The following is a 22922-nucleotide window of genomic DNA, read 5'->3' as shown; positions in this document are numbered from 1 at the left end:
ATATTTATGTACCAAATCGGTGATTTTGAGGTATACTTTAGTTTCTAGGATAGGATGCAGGAATCGAATGAAAGTTACAAAATACGTTTAAAGATGAAAGCTTCAAAGACAAGATACCTAAATGATAAACTCCTTGACTGACTTACAAATGATATTAAAAACATAAGTTAGGTGTTCCACAATCAAAATGTTTTAAGCGATCGAACATTGCAGCGTCAATATGATGTACCTACTCTTTATTCATTTTTAATACCGAAATCTTGAAAATAATTTACATTAAGATGCTGCCTGCGAACAACAGGTAGGTGAGCAAAGAACACGGCAGTATTTACGACCTGTTTGTAGGTACGGAGGGTGTTGTTGTTTGATTCAACAAGTTCCAAACGGGATAGGGTCTATCGTGGTAATTCAGTGGTCGGCAAACTCATTAGTCAACAGAGTCAAATATCAATAGTACAACGATTGAGATTTCTTTTGAGAGCCAAATTTCTTAAACTTATACTATATACCTAGGTAGGTACACTGTTTAATAACATAATAAAGTTTTAAGTCTTAATTAAAGTATATTAATATGTAGGTGGTACACTGAATAAAATTTGATATGATACAATAATGATCTTATTTATTGATAAAAAATCAATTTTAAGTAAGGTACTTATTCATTAAATTAAATCACTACTATGACTGACAAACACTTTAAATGTGAACTGTGGCCTTGCATCTTCTTGGAAAGTTTGGGTAAATCAGATTTGTATTCTTTGTTTGTTAAATCGAGCAATTGCAGTTAAAAGTTGCCGGTGTCAACATTAAAGGAAGAAAAACGTAATTTTGTTACAGTAGTATCAAGAGTTTTTTTTTAACAAAGGCTATCGTCGCTTTGCTGTTTCTGAATTCCTGGAACCTGTTGAGAAAGGCTTCCCTCATATTGAAATTGTTGTTTTGAAGTAGCAAATGTCAATATCAGGATTATTTTCTTGGCGATGTTTCAGCAGGCTTGGAAAGTCAATCAAAGTTTCTCTTTCAAATTCTTGAGCAAAAAGGGATAATTTGTTTTCGAATGAAATAACTTCTTCCAATATCGAAAAAAAAGTGTTTCCTTTCCCTGTAGTTTACGATTAAGTTGATTTAGATGAGACGTAACGTCTACTTCGTTAATTCTGGATAGTGAACACCATTCTCAAGAAGAAATGCTTTAATTTCTGTTAAAAAGGAAGCAGAACGTTTCCTCTTCATAACGAACATACCTTGTTATGCAGCAGAAGATCTGCGTGCTCACTCTCCATTTCAACTAACAATTATTTAAATTGGCGATGATTAAGAGCTTTAGGTATAATGGGGTTGATAATCTTCATCACCAATTCCACAACTTCGCAAATTTATTCTGGAAATGTCTGCGCAAAAAGTGCTTCTTGGTAATGATGCAATTTTAAGCAAGTACCTATCTCGTGATTATTTTTATTTTCAAAATAGCGACAAACCATTTTCTTATGCCGATCATACTTTTCGCCCCATCTGTTGAAATTGACACAATTTTTTCGATTGGAATATATTGTTTTTCCATGCCCTCAATTACAACTTTTGTTATATCGTTAGCACAATCCTAAAAGTTCTTCTTTAGGACCTGTAGATGAAATAAATCATACAAAAAGAGAAACTTGCGCTGTATCATTTATGTAAGAAGACTCGTCAACTGCTATTGATAAAGCTGAAAACAATTTAAGATCTTTAAAGAATTTACTGGTTGGACATATTCGAAGACATTTTGACTGTTCTATCTTCCATTGTTTTAACAGACAATGAATGATGACTTTTAGAATATGTGCTCTGTTCTTAAAATCCCGAAATAGGTCTTCTTATGCATTTATACAACAACTTTTTATGTATTCGCCGCCTGTGTATGTATGGTTTTTCTCTCTTAGTGCTCTTGACTTACTACCAAACTTGCAATATTAATTGTTGGAAAATTGTATCCAGTAATTAAATACAGAACATGATTTTTCTCGACTCTTCTAAAGATCATCAACTGCTTTCTTCCTTGCATCACCGACAGAATATTTAGTGCCAAATGACGCGTGTTTAGTTGTAAAGTGTCTCTCCAAATTTGATTTCTTGTTATGCGCCATTTTTTTCTGACAAATAAGATAGGTCGGAAGGCCAGCTAAGTTTTGAATAAACGCAAAAGTCTCGGTCCATTTTCAAAGTCAAGGTTTTCGTTTTCCGTTTTTCTTTGCTTCTTTGTGGCCATGTCAAATATGGCACCTAAAAATGATTCATTTTATAAAAATAAAGCCACCAACACAAAATAATTACAATTTTTTAATTGATGACAAAAATACCTGTAGGATTTGCAGCTGGTAGAAAAATACAGGTAACTTTTATTCTTCGAGTGAGTACTTTTGTCACCCGCGCGTGATTTGCGTTGCGACGAGCACTGGGCAATGCACACAATGAGACTGCTGACTGACTGACTCACTCAACTCGTGCAGAGTCACGCGAGCCTCCCCCGCGCCGCATACCCCGCGGTCCGCCTGCGCCACGTCTCCCGTTACCCGACCCAACCAAATGACACCAAGGCGCGTGCCTGCGCGTCCGCACGTGGACATTTGTGGCAGAGCCGCACTCAAGGAGCCAAAGAGCCGCGGTTTGCCGACCACTGATAGGCGAATGTTGTATATTGTGTATTGTTAATATAACCATCCTGTGAAGGCCCATGCGCTCTGTTCACAAGCCAAATGGTACTTAATTAAGTTTTTGTTTATCATTTCTTCTTCTTCTTCTTCCACCCTGTCACGACCCAACATTGGGGCATAGGGCAAATACAAGTTCGCGCCACTTCCCTCGGTCCATCGCCTTCTCTTGCGCCTCCCGCCTAGGTCGCTCCTGTACCACCGCTGCAAGGTGAGGGAGGGCTGGCCACGACGACGGAACTCTTGAAGCTGTGTCACAAGGGTACGAAGTGTCGCACTCTTTGGTGGCATCCGGAACACGTGTCCCAGCCACGTGAAGCGTCTCTTTATGATAACCTCAATCACCGAAGGCTGCTGTGTCTGCTCACGAACTCGGGTGTTTGTAACGCGGTCGTACTAATGTTACCCTAAGATTCGGCGGAGACAACGATTCTCAAAGTTAAAAAGCCGAGACACTTGAAGCTTAGTAAGATGCCATGTCTCACAGCCATACAGGAGCACAGGTAGCATGCACGCGTTAAACAAACAACATTTAGTCCTTACAGAATACAGTCTTGACCTCCATGCGACTCCAAGTTGGTTGAATGAAGCCCGCCATATCCATGCGGATTCCAAGCTCACTAGAAATACCACCATTGTCGGCAACCGTGGCACCTAAGTATTTGAACCTGGATACCAGCTCGACGGGCAGACCGGAAACCCGCAGAGGAGTGTCGGCGTCGATGCATTCAGCACTGCACATGGATTTGGTCTTAGCCGCATTCAGATGAAAACCCACACGTTTCGAGTTCGCGGCGAGCCTGTTCGCGGCCAACTCATTATATTGTAGCATAGGAAACAACATTTTTTTTCCTTATTGAGGTTACAGTAGTAGGTACATGGTACCTACTAAGAGCAGCTACCCTCGAAGTCTTAACTAAAGCGTAAAGCACTGGGTCTGGATTCCATTCCCGGTAATGTCACAATACATCTGGCTATGTGTTTTTTTTTTCTTCCAAACTCTTTTGACGTTTTGAAAAATACGTTTCTTTGATTCTTTCACTCTTACTACCACACTACTGTTATTGGGCCTAATAACTTGTAATAATTTGAAAATACTTCTGCGAAATATATTATAACCAATAGATTTTTTTTAATTTGACACCCAGCCGTATTCAAACTTGCGTCTCTCGGGAATCGCGCCCATGTGTACAGACCATCATGCTATAGGTATCATATCTAATTGCGATGAATTTTGACTAATTGCACTTACAACACTCTGAAGCGCTTTCTAAATAAAATTGCTTTACTAATTGGGAATCCACTTTTGTATTTTAAATCTATGTATTAAATTACCAAGGGGGGACATGCTCGTCGAAGGTCAAAATTGAGTTTTTATTGTATTTTCAAACCATGATCCTGGACACTCCTTAAACGTTGTAGATAATCTATTTATATAATTTTGAAGCCATATTATCCTTTATAGTTATTTTAAACATTTAATGACTGCATAAAGTATTTTTGTTACATAAAATAGTATTCTTTTAAACCTCTCGCTCTAATGTTTTAGAATATAGTCATATTTCGGTACATAACTGTGCAGTGGTGTTAAGATTTTTTACATTTATTAATTTTTAAACGCATTTATAAAACTATTAGCATAATTTATTACGAGATAATTTTTGTAAAATATTCACGATAAAAAATTATATTGATAATCTCTGTGATCCCAAATTTGACAAGAATTAGGCATTTTATTATTCAAAAAATCGGCAAGATTAACACATTTGAAGATGATTCTAAAGATATTTATTATAAGCTATGTCTTTGACCATTCAAGTGTGATAAACATCTTATGAATAATGATTGCTTTATAATAATTATTGACCTAAGAATAAGGTAGTGTTTTTTTGAAATACGCCATTTCTTTTGGCATTCCCCAGTGGTTAAGCTACAACATACGGCCGTAGCCATAAATTGACAAACTATAATTAAAGTAGGAAGTAAAATTATGTTAACGCGCGTGTTTGAACATGTACCTAACCGAATTTATTTTTTTATTTTTTTTAAACGGTACATGTTCAAACACGCGCGTTAATATCATTTTACTCCCTACTTTAATTATAGTTTGTCAATTTATGGCTACGGCCGTATGTTGTAGCTTAACCACTAGGGAATGACAAAAGAAATGGCGTATTTCAAAAAAACACTACCTTATTCTTAGGTCAATAATAATTATAAAGCAATCATTATTCATAAAATGTTTATCACACTTGAATGGTCAAAGACATAGCTTATAATAAATATCTTTAGAATCATCTTCAAATGTGTTAATCTTGCCGATTTTTTGAATAATAAAATGCCTAATTCTTGTCAAATTTGGGATCACAGAGATTATCAATATAATTTTTTATCGTGAATATTTTACAAAAATTATCTCGTAATAAATTATGCTAATGGTTTTATAAATGCGTTTAAAAATTAATAAATGTAAAAAATCTTAACACCACTGCACAGTTCTGTACCGAAATATGACTATATTCTAAAACATTAGAGCGAGAGGTTTAAAAGAATACTATTTTATGTAACAAAAATACTTCATGCAGTCATCAAATGTTTAAAATAACTATAAAGGATAATAAGGCTTAAAAATTATATAAATAGATTATCTACAACGTTTAAGGAGTGTCCAGGATCATGGTTTGAAAATACAATAAAAACTCAATTTTGACCTTCGACGAGCATGTCCCCCTTAATAATTATTACTAATCAATGTCGGAATTAATCAAAGATTTTTGTTTTGTTTTATTTGAATAAAAAAAGTAGTTTATTAAAATTATTAGCAAGCGCGAGTATCTTCAATAAAAGAATGTTACATTCTTAAATGTTGTGATGTATTTGTTGAATAAAAAATAGCATTTTATAGTGTTAAAAAAGAGAAACTTACCATTTAGGTATCCTGCGCAAAATTTGCCACCAATAATGTACTTTTCGAAGTTGAGAGGAGAATTCTCTCTGCAATCTTTGATGGAGATGATCGGCATCGTAGTTATCTTTAATGTTTTTGATGGTACTCTCACGTCTGTCTGTTCCAGACCAAATCCTGCTACCTATAATTGAATATTAAATGATCATGATACAAAATAGTCATGGGATCTATTATCCCGTATGTAAAGCAATGGTCCCGTTTTATAAGCATATTTTATCTGCTCGCGAGAAGAAGGGGAAATGTAACTAAAATAAATAGTTTTCAGGAGAGCCAAAAGAAGCAGTGGGAATTTTCCATGTTAACATGATGTACCTTCTACGTTTTCATCTGGAGATATTTGTGGTCAATGACTGATTTCGTTGTAATGTTACCAAATTAACAGTTGAAGCATGTTAATTATGTATCACCTACATCTTCTTCTTCCACGGCGCTATATCCTGGGGTGGGATTTGGCCTCCTCCACAACCGCTCTCCACTCACTCCGGTCTCTCGCCACACTTCTTCAGTTACTGGTTCTTCCTATATGAAGCCAGTCCACTTCTACGGCATCAGCCCATCTCCTTCTTGAACGGCCTCTGAGTCTCTTCCGTTGGGGTAGCCACTTCGTCATGATCCTTGGCGCTCTAACTTCAGGCATTCTCTCCACATGCCCCGCCCATCGTAGTCTTTGGGACTTACAGTAACTTATGATTGTTTGCTGTTCAATCAGCTCTTCCAACTCGTGGTTCATTTTTATTGCGTAGTTCCCATTTTCCAACGTGGGTCCAAAGATTTTTCGGAGTATTTTGCGCTCGAAGACAGCTAATTTATTTTCTTCGTTTTGAGTTAACCACCAAGTCTCACAGGCATAAGTGACCACTGGCCTTATAATTGTTTTATATATTAGAAGTTTACTTCTTCGGCCTAAAATTTTTGACCCCATCAGTCGCTTGCAGGCATGCCAGCATTTATTTCCGGAGATAAGGCGGATTTTTATCTCCTCTGCTGTCTTATTCTGGGTATTTAGGCTGGATCTGAGATAAGTGAACTTGTCCACCCCTTCATATGCATGCTGTCTTATGTCTATATTCTGCAGCTGTACTTGATCGCGTGCGCTGACCATATACTTAGTTTTTGACTGGTTTGCAATTAAACCAGTCAAAAACTAAGTATATGCCCAGCGTTTTCTGTTTTTATTTTCATTGGGCCACCATGGTAAATCATCCTCTGTTTGAATCTGCTTGTAATTACTATGTCGTCAGCATAAGCGCACATCTGTGTTGTACAATTATCTACCCATCCTCTTATGTCACGAGCTATAGATTCCACCACAAGGTTAAATACCATAGTGGATAGCGCATCCCCTTGTCTCACAACTTATTCGATTTTGAAGCTTTCAGTTTGCACGTTTTGCATACTGACAACTGCTTGAGTATCCGTCAGTGTGGTCTTTATTGGCCTTAATAGTTTTAAGGAAATTCCCAGTATTTTTAGGCTTTGCAGCATCTTATCCCTATACACGCTGTCGAAAGATCAATAAACAGGTGGTGGAGTGTAAGATTGTATTCGTGCGCTTTCTCCATAGTTTGCCTCATGAGATAGATGTAATCTATGATGGATCTATTTGGTCGAAAACCGCATTGGTATTCTCCCAGGATTTCCTCATCATAGATCATTAACCTGCTATACAGTACAGATGAAAAAACTTTATAAACTGCGTTTAGAATTATGATCCCTCTGTGTTATCGCACATTGTTTTGTCTCCCTTTTTCAGAATTGGCACGATTATACCCATCTTCCATTCCTCAGGTAAAATTTCTTATTCCCAAATATTGAGAATTAGCTTGTGGATATTTGCTTCCAGTGTTGGGCCACCACTCTTTATCAGCTCGGCTGTTATCCTGTCGGTTCCAGGTGCTTTATTGTTTTTTAGCGTTCTTAATGCTCTTCTTACTTCAAACAGAGTAGGCTCATCAATAAATTCCTCAGCAGTGTGGTAAAATACTTCTTCCGTTTCCTCATGATCATTACTGATATAAGCCTGATTATGAGTGTTGTGAAGTAGCCTTTCCATCTTTCCATAATTTTCTCCTTTTCGATCAGCATTTGTCCTTCACTATCCTTACAGGAGTTTAATCTGGGTTGATAGGATTTCGTTAGATTTTGAAAAGTCTTGTAAAATTTTCTGGGATTATTGTTTCTTCTTTGATATTCCGTGTCTTGGAGTATTCTCTTGAGCATCGTTTGCTTTTTCTCTCGACAGAGCTTTGTTGCAGTTTTTCTCTTTTCTTTATAAGTTTCGTAATTTTGGCGAGTTTCCCTTTGTAGGCATTTCTTGAATCCCAGGCGCTTTAAACGGAAAATTTTACGAACCGGAGCGTACGATAAGTTAATAAAAATTATGACCTATTTATCTAATTTCAAGGGTATTTTATAGAAAAAAGTGTGTTATGAACCGGAACGGCGCTCCGGTGTTTTCGAGTTCTGACGCTACGAACGCATTGCCACGGTCACGACCAGCGTCGTTATGGCCACCGGTTTTCATAAATTTAACGTGAACTCGTGCATTTAAAACGTGGCTGGCCACAATACCGCCAGTGGCCGTAACGACTCTGGTAGCCGAATTGGTGCGTGCGTATCGTCTTGTAGATACTTGAAACGTTGTGGCATATGAATATATTCCTAAAGTAAGTATAGAATACACACCATACCTTAGCAATTACCCCGGGGGACGTCTGGTTACTGTCAAAGTTTCTATCGTCGAGGTCCAAACAAATTGGCAAAATTAAATTGGAAAAATTAAGTGGGGTCTCCAGAACCACTATCGCTATGTCATTAGAAAAACTGGTCGTCTCTCCACTATATGATTCAGGAATTATAATCACTTTCACCTGAAATATTTGAAAATTATAATGAAATGACCGTGTGTGTCCTTGAAGATAATTCTGGGTCATGAACTATATTTTACGCTGGATTGTTGAATAGAAGAATCGTTAATAAATTCAACGTAATATCAAAGCTCTAATAACTATTTCAATTTATCGATGTCGACGCTATGTCATTAGCATAATTGGTTATCTCGCTACTATGAGATTCAGGAATTCTAACCTCTTTCATCTGAAATATATTTGAAATTTATAATGAAATTACTATACGGCCTTCCCTTTAAAAATTATTATGGGAAACGCTAAACCATAAAATGTGCAGGAAAGCAAAATTTAGAAATTACGAACCTATACTTAATTCGATTTAGTTCTGCAATATAGAAATATAAAAAAAACGTTTTTTGTGTTTAAAATTACAATTAATTTTGTGGAATTTTTCCAATTTCAAATTTATTAAAAATTCCATACATTGGCAAATAATGTCACTTATGATATTTAAGACGTGGCACGAATACAATTGTTTCTTAAATTCAATATAATCATATGCATTTAGATTATTCAGAAATGTTGGAAATTTCACTGAGTATTGATTGACGTAAAAAAACGTATTTAGAAAAATTGGCGTTTAGAATAGTTTAGAGCTGAATAAAAGATGTCTTGTTGGACTGTTTGCAATCAAAAGAATCGTTATCAATTATGAAAGGTTTTATCTAATAACAATGATATTGTCTCGTTCTAATTTTCCTTTATCAGTTTTGGATTTATTCATTAGATCGATTACAGTATTTTTGTTTTTAAATAAATCACTACATCACAGATCAATATTAAATAACGTTATACGAAAAACTGTTAGCCAATTGACCGATTCATTAGGTTTTTGGTAAAGGGAAAAATAAAAAGTACTTATACTTATTACCGCAAGAATTTAAATTTATGAAAAACAAAATAATCATCGCAAATTGGCAAAAAAAAAAAATCACATCAAACTGATATTAAAGCGAAAATCCACCCCAAGCCAAAAATCATGCTGATATCCTAAATACCTACTACAATGAGTAATCAAACATCACAAGTTAAAGCAAGCTGACGAGATAGCTGGCAGTCTGTTGGTAACTGGTTCCAATAGTCATACAAATTAAGTTCATGAGGGGTATTTTCATATATTTAGTTGTAGATAATAAATAATTCTTAATTCAAAAGGCAATATTCTGGTATCCACTTATTTTACTCAAGACTTTTAAAAACAAATAAAAGAATGCCGCGTCTTATGTTACTTGCATACAATATAATTTTATAGAACAACCAAATGAAATTAATGTCAGATAGTATCTATGAAAAAGTATTTATGAAAAGTAATTATTTATTGATTGTATCTTTCATTACCAAATATAACATCTCACACTGCACCACGTTTGATCCCATAGGGAGTCGTTACTTGCAGCTGGTATAATATTACCGAAATTTAATAAACACCTCAGTCGTATATATATTTGTTATTTTCGTCGTAATTAGGTATGGTTCAGGTGGCTAAATTGGTCAACCACATTGGTTGGAATCCGATGGATGAGATTATGTACGATCATTAATGAAGCAATCGTCACAAAAATTTTATAAAAAAAAAATGATTCCCCATGCTTGTGTAAATACTATTAAATTTGTGTCATGCATTCTATGTTTTGTCGTAGAGATTTTTGACTAATTCATAGTTTTAATATTTATCTTAATAATTCGTGAGTAAAATATGGAGATATTTAATAGTTTATGAATTCTTCGTGTGTTATAAATGTTATACTATGTAGATCATTGCAAGAATCAATAAATGCCATCTTTTGACTTTTCTTAGTAATATTTTTCTGTGTAATATTCTAATTGTATCTATATTTGAAAATGTTACACATGTTTATATGGACTTTGTTATTCAAAATAGTCAATACTTCCACCACCTAACATATTAATTACCATTCCTCCCTAAACACTGGAAAACAATAATTTCACAGTTGTATGCGTTTTTGTCAATTAACAGTTTTCATAATAAATTATTATATAAAAACTAATACCGTGGATTTTTGAATTTCAGGTTCCGCGGTGTCTTCAATATGGTTAAACTGACTAAACTTTTTCCCAACTGCAATAGTGAATAGGCTGGGGTCAAAAGATTTATCCGTTAGGGGGTCATAAAAGCAATGCGCAGCTGAAAAAAAGACATACAATATAAAACACATTATCAATCCATATGCACGTTATTTTCACATTCCTTGAATAAACATTAGTAAAGTTAACACCTTATGAATTCTACAAATCTCTACATTTTTTTTAAAAATAGCTACGTCTCTAATGCAATTTGAAAACTATTCACGTTATAATACTCGTATTATTATCATATGCGATCATTTTCGTTATATGTAGTTAAGCATTTTGTTGAAATATATAAATGAATATACAATTATAATGGAGGGAGATTAGGTACTACAACATACCCCTCACCGGTATACGGAGTTGAAGCATGTTGAAGTTGAAGGAGTTGAAACGAACAGACAATAAGAACACTAGAGTTGTTCGAGATGTTGGAGATGTTAGCCAATAAAACAAGAGAAATTATAACTACCACAAAGCGCAGAAAACTTGCATACTTCGGCCAATTTTTCTGCAATGCAAAGTCTGATTTAATCCAACTCTTCGCAAGGTAAAGACGAGGGCGGTAGCAGAATAGGTAGAAAAAGATTCTATTGACCGTACAACCTTCGTAAGTGGTTCAATGTCGAAGGCGTGAGGGGTCACATACGACCAGCCCAGGGAAGGGAGGTGTACTGCAATTTCCTCGCGAGCCTTCGACAGGAGACGGCAACAAAAGAAAATGATAATAGTATAGGTACAGGTAATAGCAATATTTATTGTTTCAACCATATTATGGTCTATTCATGGGGTTTACAGCAATAATTGTATGATTCCTACGTGTTATTGATTTAATCCTACAACAAGAGTAAAATTTTGGTCGATTCTTAAATTTTACTACACCAATTATCGGATCATGTCATTTTAACGTATATAAAAAATAGTAAAAATAATAATATTACTATTACATCGATGATATTGCATTTATTCTGAACATACCACTGATGACAAGGTTCCTGCGTATGATGCTTCCTCCGCACCAATATTTAGGAGGCAAGCCTTGTTCTTTCTGTCCGTATTGAGTATATATTGCAACGTGCCAAGGGAATTCTCCCCTGGTAGCATTTTGTCCCGCAATTACATTTGGTTCTCCTTTTGGTATCACTATTCCACACTCTGGAATATATAGGTATATTTATTTTTCAACAAATATATTTGAACACCATGCATCGGATATTGGAATAACAATATCCTTGAGCCTCACGACTGTAAATGGTAACACTGCAGTCTAGTTATGCTTGGCCAAATCCAATATATTTCTCCTTTTGGTCTTATTATTCCACACTCTGGAATATATTATAAGAATAGGGTTTGGGTCGAAATCCCGAAAGCCGAAATCACAAACGCCTAAATTCCGAAAGCCAAAATCCCAAAGGTTGAAATCCCGAATGGCCGGAATCCCGAAGGCCGAAATCCCGAAAAAGAAACAAAATTTTTGAAAAAGAAAATGCAATTAAAAATATGTAATTTTACAATTTTATTAATGCCTGTATTAAAATCAGATTTTTAAAAAGTTACTTGAAAACAATATTTGCATTATAGCCAAACGTTTTCACTTTTTAATCCAGGGATTTCTAACCTTATTTTCATAATGAGCTAATTTATTTTGTAGACAAAGATGGAATGGCGGGCGCTATTTTTTTCAGTAAAACTTATAGGTGTACCTTACTTACGACGACAATTATTGACAAATAAATATTGGTTTTATTTTAAAACAAATTATACATAGTGAATAACCCGGTATTATTGACGATTAAATATAATTTAAGAAAACATTCGGGATTTAGGCTTTCGGGATTTTGGCCTTCGGGATTTTGGCCTTCGGAATTTTGGCCTTCGGGATTTCGCCCGGCACCCATATAAATATTATTTATCAACAAATACGTACCTTACATTACATAAAATAATTATATATAAATCAATAATATTTTTCACGAGTTAAAAAAACGGTTTATTTTCGGTTCTGTACATGTTCAAACACGCGCGTTAACATGATCTTACTCCATACTTCAGTTATCGTTTGTCAATTTGTGGCTACGGCCGTATGTTGTAGCTTAACCACTGGGAAATGCCAATAGAAATTATAAAACAATCATTATTCGTAAAATTTTGTATCACAGTTGAATGGTCAAAGACATAGCTTTTAATCAGTATTTTTAGAATTATCTTCAAATATGTTAATCGTGCCCATTTTTTAAATAATAAAATGCCTAATTCTTGTCAAATTTGGGATCACAGAGATTATAAATATATTTTTTTATCGTAAATATTTCACTAATGACACAACTTAACAACAATTTTACTAATGGTTTTATAAATGCCTTTCAATATTAATAAATCTAAAAAATATTAACACCACTGCTCATGGATGTACTGAAATATGCCTATATTCTAAAACATTAGATCGCGAGGTTTAAAAGAATAGTATTTTACGTAATAAAAATACTTTATGCAGTCATCAAATGTTTAAAATAAATATACAGGATAATAAGGCTTCAAAATTATATAAATAGATTCAGGAATGTCCAGGCTTATGCTCTGAAAATACCATAAAAGCTCCATTTTGACCTACGTGGCACATGTGGGCCCCGCTAAAAATGTTATATAACGATATAACGAGTAATGCTTATTACGAACAAACTCAGTCGGTCCCATCTTCCTCGTAATAACCAAGTTCGACTGTATCTGATTTTCTCTATGCTAACAACAGTAGCGTAGATCAGTGTTCCGCAACCTTTTCTCACCCACGGCAAGCTAAAGGTCTTCCCAGAATTCAGCGGCACACGACACGTAATAGGTACAATTTATACACCATAACATGGACCCCACATACTCTAAACTAGCGTTTTGAAATTGTGTTCGAGGTAAAATTACTAATGGTATTGATTGAATGTTCAGCATTTTTTTGTATTTATTAATTATACATCCACTTGAATTACGGTTAGTTGTCGGTAAGAATAATTTTTTGTCGAGTATTGACATAATGATAGTAAATTGTATCCTACAATCGCATGTTTTAAAGCATTAATACCTGCGCAGAAAAATAGCGCTATTACCACGCCGGCCCTACCCTGAGCCTGGGTCCCCAAGCTAGAGCCATGTCAGCCTCCCTTTGTGGGGGCCATGCACCAAAATTACACTGATTTATGTTTTTTTTATTTGATAAATTTAATAAGTAATTAAATATACAAACAACATAACACACGACGAAGAACTAAATGTACATATTTTCATGTGTTTGTATTATCAATATAATAACTAATTAATGTGATAACTGAGCTTGTTTCAATGAACGCAGATGTTTTATATATTTTGATTTGATATTTGAAAGAGCAACACGAAGTTTTCGGTGAAGACCCTTCAAGCAAGACTGTTCATTATTTTTAATTAGGTATATGTTGAAAATTTTTTCTCACCTAGATATGTCATAGAAAATGGGAGCTGAACTGCGATAGCCTTGTCGGAAATCCGAGGATATTCTTTATTAACCGAAATCTGGAAAATAGCCAATGGAACATCGGCGAAGTTCAGTTTTAGCATCCCGTCGTTTCTCAATTCAACCAATTTCTCTCAAATTTATAAAGAAAGTGTTTCTATTGAATTTTCGGCATCGGTTGCAAAAGGGTTTCGAATTCAGTCGTATTGATTGTATGAAAGTAATGATGAAATTTCTTTTGCAGCAAAATTAACTGTTTGTTTTCAATGGTAGGTCCTTTTGTACATTTGTAGAGATCCTTGTCTTAACTCTTTCTAATTTATCAGAGCACGTCAATTCTGACCTTGCATTGTTTTATTAAGTTCATGCAGGTGCTCAAATATATTACCTGCCATGTACGCAAATTTGGCTATTAAGTAAGTATTGTATAATTAATATACAAAATTATTTGTGTTTTTTTTGGAAGCAATGCACCGCGGCACACCTAGCATCGTCCCGCGGCACCCGGTTGCGGAGCACTGGCGTAGATGATAAGAGATTACACAACTAAATGCTTAATAGTTTTACGGAAGAGAAAATATTCAACCACTAATCAAATTGTGGAAACATTGAACCATTGAGGCCAATCCCGACTAGATGAACAAGTATTATAGGCCATCCATGGAGTGAAACCGTATGCGGTTTCGAACCCTGTACCCTACTAATCTTATATTTTCTGTTCATGGAAATATATTGTCACAAAGTATATTATAAATATCCGATCGTATCCGTTTATGCCATACAGTTACACTTACAAATTTAGTGAAATTATATTTTCATGAAAAAAAATCATAAGTTTAGTATGACACACGGTCCATGGATGGCCTCTTATTAGTTGCGTCACTTGCCATGTGCATTTTAAGGGAGAATATTATTAATATCCACTTCTTCCTATTCTCACTTCATAGAGTATTATGTATTATACTATAGACCAGTGACGGGTGGTGGAGATAGGCAGATAAGATTCGCCATAAAGTGCACACTAAACGTTGTCAGTCATATTTCTTTGTTTTCATTGAACTATGAATGCAATTTGATGATGGCGATGCTTGGTTTTCAACATTTAATTTAACCCTGACTAAACTTAACCATTATAGTTGTTTAGGTATGCTATGGACGTCCGAAAAAAATAGTGCACAGTTTCTCAGCAATACTTATTTGATTTCGTTGAATTAATAATACCAATTACATATTATGGTTAGTTTTTTTTTAATTCATTAAACCCTGCCCAGCCAAACCATAATCGATAAAAATATTCTGCTATCTAAAAATAATTTGCTTACTATTATCTGGATATTGGATTAGGCAGGGTTTAATTGATTTTTTTAAATTAACAAACACTATCTACACAATATTGTAGTCTTAGTTCAATGAAAACAAATACGATTTTCTGATAAAGTTTATATTGCATCATTTTTGTCGGATCTTAACATTCTGAACAACATAAATCCACTCTACCCTTCGTCACTGCTATAGACTATAATTATACAGGGGTTGGCAAATAACTAATCGTAGTAGATGTCTCAATGTGAACAGTGTGGGTACAAACTTGGAATGCATTCTGGCATGGGGTAGTCCCACAAGCCGTTTCTGCAAGTGAGCAGTTGCTGACGGCCACTATAGATGTGTCCTTCCTGGCAAGTGGGGGATGCCGTTGACCCCGAGGGCAGTCTTCGGTCGCAGTCCACCATGTTCCTACCCTCCGTTGTGGGAACCGTGCATGAAAATTTGACCGTCAGCGAGTCGTGAGGGTTGCATTGCCCTAAAAAACAAATATTGCACACACATATTATTAATGGTGATTCCCACATAGATGTTTTGGCGGTACGCGCGGGTACTCTACACCCGTTCGTTGCACATTTTTGTTCTGAAAATATTCTAAAAAATAAAGATTCCAGATATTAAATACCATTTGTGTGAGCGTATTTTAATGCCATATTACACGTAATTATTTGATTATTAACGCTAGACTTTTTAACAGTAGGCATGTATATAGGTATTTATTATTGTATAAACAATATTAAGGGAAAACGTGCCGTATGAGATCGAAAATGAAGAATTTTGTCTTTGGGGGCCAAGTCTGAACAATATATACACTTTGTAGAAAATTACGTGTATATAGTTTGTAATAATTATGTCCTGTTTTTGTAATCTGAAAGAATGGACCCTGAGATTATTATAAACTGATGACGATTGACCCATAATAGGGATTGGTAGCAATATTTTATCAGAAGATAAAGTTATAGGTTAACATGTATATAACTCACTCTCGCAAACAGGTATCCTATTGCTCCATTTGTCACCATCACAGTATATTCCAGGTGAAGTGTTAATCGTACCGGCCGAACATTCGACATTCAGGAAGGAGAATGGTTGAGCAATGTCTCCTGGATTGACGATGATGCCACCCATCACTGAATATTTAGTATCTCGGGTAGATGCAGGAATCACGCATGCATTGCTAAAATATACACGTGATATCAATAATATAATAAAGAGACGTCTAAAAAAAGTTTAAAAAAGTCATGTGTTTTTTAAAACAATAAAATATAATGATGTTGAGATATAATTTGATTTTTATAAAACTAGGTATCTATTTAAAATCGTCGATCAGTATTGTGACCATATCAAAACTTGATTTGATATAAGTAATATGGATTTCAAGGGATTCATATTTTGATTTAATTAAACTACATTTTAATGATAAACAATATATAAAAAATACCTTGGATGTATTTCTCTTGAATAATCTGTAACAAATAAGAGAAAACATCAAAATATGTGTGAGAGAGGGACAGGGAGAACAAGTCTTAAAGATGCATGTATAAAATAAATACAAATTCTAAATTTGACAAATGGAGGTATCGTTTATTTTAATCGGGTCATGAAAAAAACATATAACAATCTCATATTTATTTGATAGATGCTTACAGTGCGGTAATAGCATATCGAGTGATTAGAGTATCGAGTAATTAGTGTATTTTCCAAGAGATTAAGGGTAATTAAAATTTGGATATGGCGCTGTTGTTTAGTTATAACCTCAGGCGACATACACAATCAATAATAAATTGAAAATGGATGCGGGAGAACGATCAGCTAGCGTCGCGACGCACAAATGAAAGAGTTCAGCGATGGCGTGCTCGGCAAGGTCATGAGACGCTACAAATACTTCGCCAGGCTGATGCAGCAGCTCATAAACAAATAATTGAGTCTGACATAGCAGATCAAAGATAGTAAGACATATCATACACGTAAACGTATGAGATAGAGGGAGACAGGGAGAAGCCCATATGAGAATATTTACAGATGGTATTGCCACCGGGAAATATTTTTTAGTATGTAATAATATGATTGTATTCGAAGAACGCATATTTTAAACAGTTTTTTTATTAATATAATAACCATTACTCTGATTTTAGATAGGTTTAAAATATACACCATTTTTGACATTTTGTAAAACAGTAATTGCTATTCATTGGTTAGGTTAAACGATATTAGTTTGTTCTCGTGTGTGTGGGTTGCTAGAAAGTAAAAGGTTTGATGTTATGTCGTTGTTTTCTTTATAAGTAAAACTAGACGACACACTACGAGACAACTCATGGCATACCTACCAGTGTGCAGTGGCACACCGGTTGAAAAATCCTCCTATAGTTATTGGAAACGTGACTTTTTGGTCTTACTTGTAAAGAAGTGCAGCTCTTAGCATAATAACTGGCCGTAAAAAATGAATTTGACAATAATTTAAATTCTGAAAAAAAAATGCTTGCAAAAGAGGATTTCGACATCGACATCCAGACAAGAAACCTATCAGCTGCTAGAGCGCAGACATTTAATAAACCACGAGTTCTTGAATATGGGTCCATTATCTGGAGGATGAGAGGAGGATCTCGTAATGAGGTTTCCTATAAGCTTGTTTTAGATCGTGTCCAGAAGAAATTTCTTCGACATCTTTATTTTAATATTCTATATGACTATTTTCCTTTTGGTAATTTCATAAACGAATATTATGCATTAAGCATTTAAAGCATTTTCCCCGCTGTCACGTAGTATAATTTCCAATTCTGTTATTCTGGAAAATTTGAATTTCTATGCACCCGTCAATTACACGCGTGGTCGCAGCCTGACTTATTTCGGATGAACGCTGTTTCCTCGTGCAAGGCTTATAAGACACCAATATCGAGGGGTGTTGCGGCTGGTCAATGCACTCGCTAGAGACGTAGACATTTTTAGTGATGCTCTTTGTATTAATACTTAAACCAAAAATCTTTGAATTGACATACACACCATCTACTTAATAACTAGAGATTTTCTAAGAAACTTACTTTGAAACAATAGTGGTTTTAGCTGCACGGAGGTTTGTGACGCTGACAGTTTTGGATCACCCATATAAAATATTGCATGTGCGATGAACCACCATTAAAAACATATTACAATGGGTATTATAATATAACAATAGTTGAATGTAGTTGATTAGTCGATACTTTCTAATGATGTGACCTAGGGGCGGCATGGTATATGAAAGTATGGTGAAACAGGTTGGTAATCAATTTGCGGCAAAATTTCGACGTTAACATTATATTATATGGGTATGTTAGAATGACCAAAGTAAATCCTTCGTGATGCTCTGCATTTTTTTTATCGCGTCGCCATTTCTCGTCAGTTATCGGCTGTTGTCGGCATGCTTCATTCAGTTGTATGAGGAAGCCAAATCGTTGCCTATCTATACTTTTAATACATCTATGGATGTGACCTAATGGAAAACCGCCACTGCTCTCAAAAGTTGTAATATTTGCATTCATGACCTGCTTTCCCTCCCGGGACGTCACTGGTTTTTAGCTACGTATTTCTTGCCAAATTATGCGTGCTGTAAATGAAAACTCTGCTATCTTTACTTTAGCGTTGACTAATAATTATTATCCTTATTTTAATGTATATCAACTGATAAATAGGCAGACTAAAAAAGTCATGGGAGATTTTCTTCATATGAATTGTAAATTATTATATTAATCTATTAAAATAACGACAAAGTAACTTACTCGAACAGGTTCCCTGGTAAAACTTCCAATTGTTGGTGTTACTGTCGCAAATATTTGCTTCAGAAATAGAATAATTAAACCCAGGTGAACATTTCAAGGAGATTGATGAATTTGGTGGTACAATGTCTCCTGGTTTCTTGTCCTCCAGACCCAATGCAGTATATCTACCGTTTGGTGGATGATTTGGTATCACACAGCCCACACTGAAAATTTTAAATGTTAAGTTAGGTAATCAATTGGTTGATCTACTAGTCACTAGTTGCTTTCAGAACTACATGTCAAAATGTAATATGTATAACTAATAATGCCGTAAAGTGACGGCCAAAACACTAGATTCACGAATTTTATTCCCGAGGTTACGCCGAGGAAGAAGAATAAAACACATCTCTTGATTGTCACTGTATTATGGCTATTCACTCCCCGAGTAACGTCATGTATGACGCACAATCGTGTTTGTTATATACCTATTACCGTTTAGTTTCTTGTGGCCTGCAGCTTTTACGCAATCTTTCTTTACAACCATGCATTCAAGGATACTGACATGCTCCTGGACTTTATCTGGATAAAAATGTAAAATGTATTTTGAAAAATATGTAATAAAAAAAACCCTTTCAATGATTGAAAACCACTGGTATAAATGAGATAATGTTTTAGATTTAGAATCTCCTATATATTATTATCCTACAGCTTTGCCCGTTTTTGCGCGCGATTGTGTGCCTTAATCGTTATGTCCGATGGGTTCAAACGTCAAACACACTAATTAAATGTTCTTAATTCAAAACGGTCGAATAGAGTGTGAAAGAAAGGGTTTTCCGAATTTAAGTTATCTTGCGATATAATATTGATGTTTCTCTAAAGCTTTCCGGCACGAACGTCACTTTATTGACAATACGGGAATTTATTTTTTCACACTGTTTGCAACACTCAAACAAACTAAACAAAGATGGCCACTTTAAATTTAAAATGCGTTTTAACCGATATATAAAATCAATTTTCACAAACTAATCATAATAAGATTAACCGATAAACATATTAGAACTGATTTATTAAAATTTTTATGAATTAAGTTCTTTGTTTAAGTTAAGTTTCTACACCTCTGACGGAACGGAAGTCTTTTGACACTGCGCGTATTTATCACGCTATGTATACTAAACTACGGTATTTCAATTGACTCACCACATATTTACTTATCAGATGCATTCGAGTGACTATAATTTGAAGTGAGCACAATTTTATAAAACTTAACACAGTCACAAAAAAATCACTTTTAAAAACTAGGTACCATCCGTCATTTGTTGTTTATGTAAAAAACGACAGGTGATATTATTTACGTCTCATAATGGTTTAAAAATGCACAGCACTATATAATAACTCACATTTATAACAAGTACCCATAGATAACTATAATTAATCAAATAAATAATAACATTTATACGAATTCCGATTAAAACTGATCATTTCATTGAAACGCGGGCGCACGAAATATCGGCGTTTTAACATTACCAAGGAATAATATTTCAAAATGTAATGTCACTTTTTTTTTTTTGTACGGCTGTTGAATAATTTTTTTTTTAAACCAATGAAGCTTATATACATTTAATTAGCTCATTATATAGCCCAAAAATATTTAAAAGGTATCAACCAGTGTTGCCAACTAAAATTTTCAAAGTTCAGTAGATTTTTTGATTTTTTTTCAAAATATCAGTAGATTGACAAAAATGTATAAAATTCAACGATTGTGTTTGGTGAAAGCGTGCATATTGACATAACCTCACAAGTGTCTTTTGAAAAATCATGTAAAAAGTGACTTTTGTTCATCACAAATATCATAATTTCTTCTTTTCCTGAAAATGTCAGCAGATCTAATGAAATTCCAGTAGACATGGCAACACTGACTATGCGATCAACCCAGCAGTGTTGCCATGTCTACTGAAATTTCAGTAGATCAACTGATATTTTTTTCCAATATACTGAATTTTTGATTTTTTTTCGAAATTCAAGAAATCTACTGATATTTGTGTTTCTCCATAATTGTAAATTAACTGATGATTCTTTTAATAATAAACTTGAAATGATTTACGCATGACCTTTTTTGATGTTATACACTTCTAAATTGACATAAAAAGCATTGTAACTCTACCCAAGAGCGCCATTTTACCCATTAATATCATCATTGTTTACAGTAAATTAATTTAATTAGTTTTTGTTATTCTTATTATTTTTAAATCAATTATTATCTAATAAACCACATTTTTCAAAATTTACTGATATTTTATGAAATCTACTGATTTTTTTGTAAAAATCTACTGAAATTTAAAATTTTGAATTGGCAGCACTGGGTTGCAGTGTTGCCAAGTCAAAATTTAAAAATTCAGTAGATAGACATGGCAACACTGACTATGCGATCAAACCCAGTGCTGCCAAGGCAAAATTTAAAATTTCAGTAGATTTTGACAAAAAATTCAGTAGATTTCATAAAATATCAGTAGATTTTGAAAAATGTGGTTTATTAGATATGATTTAAAACTAATACGAATAACAATAACTAATAATATTAATTTATTGTAAGCAATGATGATATTAATGGGTAAAATGGCGCTCTTGGGTAGAGTTACAATGCTTTTTATGTCAATTTAGAAGTGTATAACATCAAAAAAGGTCATGCGTAAATCATTTCAAGTTTATTATTAAAAGAATCATAGGTTAATTTACAATTATGGAGAAACACAAATATCAGTAGATTTCTTGAATTTCGAAAAAAAATATCAGTTGATCTACTGAAATTTCAGTAGACATGGCAGCACTGGATCAACCATAGAATATTATTTCAAAATTTGATAACGTAACATTTTTTTTATGGCTGTTAAATGATAATATTTTAAACCAATGAAACTTATATACATTCAATTAGCTCATATAACCCAAACATATTTAAAAGGTACCTATTCAACAATAATTGGTGTTATACATATTATTTAAATCATTATCAACCAGGATCAATCCACTGCTGGATAAAGGCCTCCTTAGCCTGATTCTATTCCTTTCTGTCATTTGAATTCCTGTATTTATCAAAATCGGTGATATTATATTTATATACATATTCGTATCGTTATCATCATCATCATCAACTAGGATCAATCCACTGCTGGATGAAGGGTTCCGCAACCTGATTCTACTACTAGCAGTTAAACGAATTTATGATACTTTACCTATTTATATCATCCTTATCAACATCGACCTGAACCAATCCACTGCTGGATTAAGGCCTCCCTAGCCTGATTCTATATCTTTCTGCATTTTAATTACTGTATTTATCGAAATCGGTGATATTATATTTATCTAAATATTCATATTGTCATTATCATCATCGACCTGAACCAATCCACTGCTGAATAAAGCCCTCCCTAGCCTGATTCTACTCCTTTCTGTCGTTTGAATTGCTGTATTTAGCAAAATCGGTGAAACTATATTTATCTACATATTCATATCGTTATCATCATCATCATCATCAACTAGGATCAATCCACTGCTGGATGAAGGGTTCCCTAGCCTGATTATATTCCTTTCTGTCATTTGAATTGCTGTATTTATCAAAATCGGTGATATTATATTTATCTACATATTAATATCGTCATCATCACCATCGACCTGATCCAATCCACTGCTGGATAAAGGCCTCCCTACCCATATTCTACTCCTTTCTGTCATTTGAATTGCTGT

At 34.3% G+C, this 22922-nt stretch overlaps 1 protein-coding gene across 1 annotated transcript in view; it reads right to left on the bottom strand.

The window, feature by feature from the left end:
• LOC147077990 (ovochymase-1-like) overlaps positions 1–22922 on the bottom strand; it is a 78074-nt gene that overhangs the window by 1437 nt on the left and 53715 nt on the right. The window contains exons 14-19 of the mRNA XM_085961075.1: positions 16434–16627; positions 15716–15928; positions 11631–11807; positions 10577–10710; positions 8346–8525; positions 5614–5776 (exon numbers count right to left, since the gene is read on the bottom strand). Coding sequence (XP_085817201.1) covers positions 5614–5776; positions 8346–8525; positions 10577–10710; positions 11631–11807; positions 15716–15928; positions 16434–16627 — 1061 coding nt within the window. The remainder of the gene's footprint in view (positions 1–5613; positions 5777–8345; positions 8526–10576; positions 10711–11630; positions 11808–15715; positions 15929–16433; positions 16628–22922) is intronic.

The sequence above is a fragment of the Rhyacophila brunnea genome, unplaced genomic scaffold, assembly GCF_057557595.1.
Source record: "Rhyacophila brunnea isolate RB1 unplaced genomic scaffold, BYU_Rbru_1.0 scaffold_12, whole genome shotgun sequence".
Taxonomy (NCBI): Eukaryota; Metazoa; Arthropoda; class Insecta; order Trichoptera; family Rhyacophilidae; genus Rhyacophila; species Rhyacophila brunnea.
This window is presented reverse-complemented; position numbering and strand designations above follow the sequence as displayed.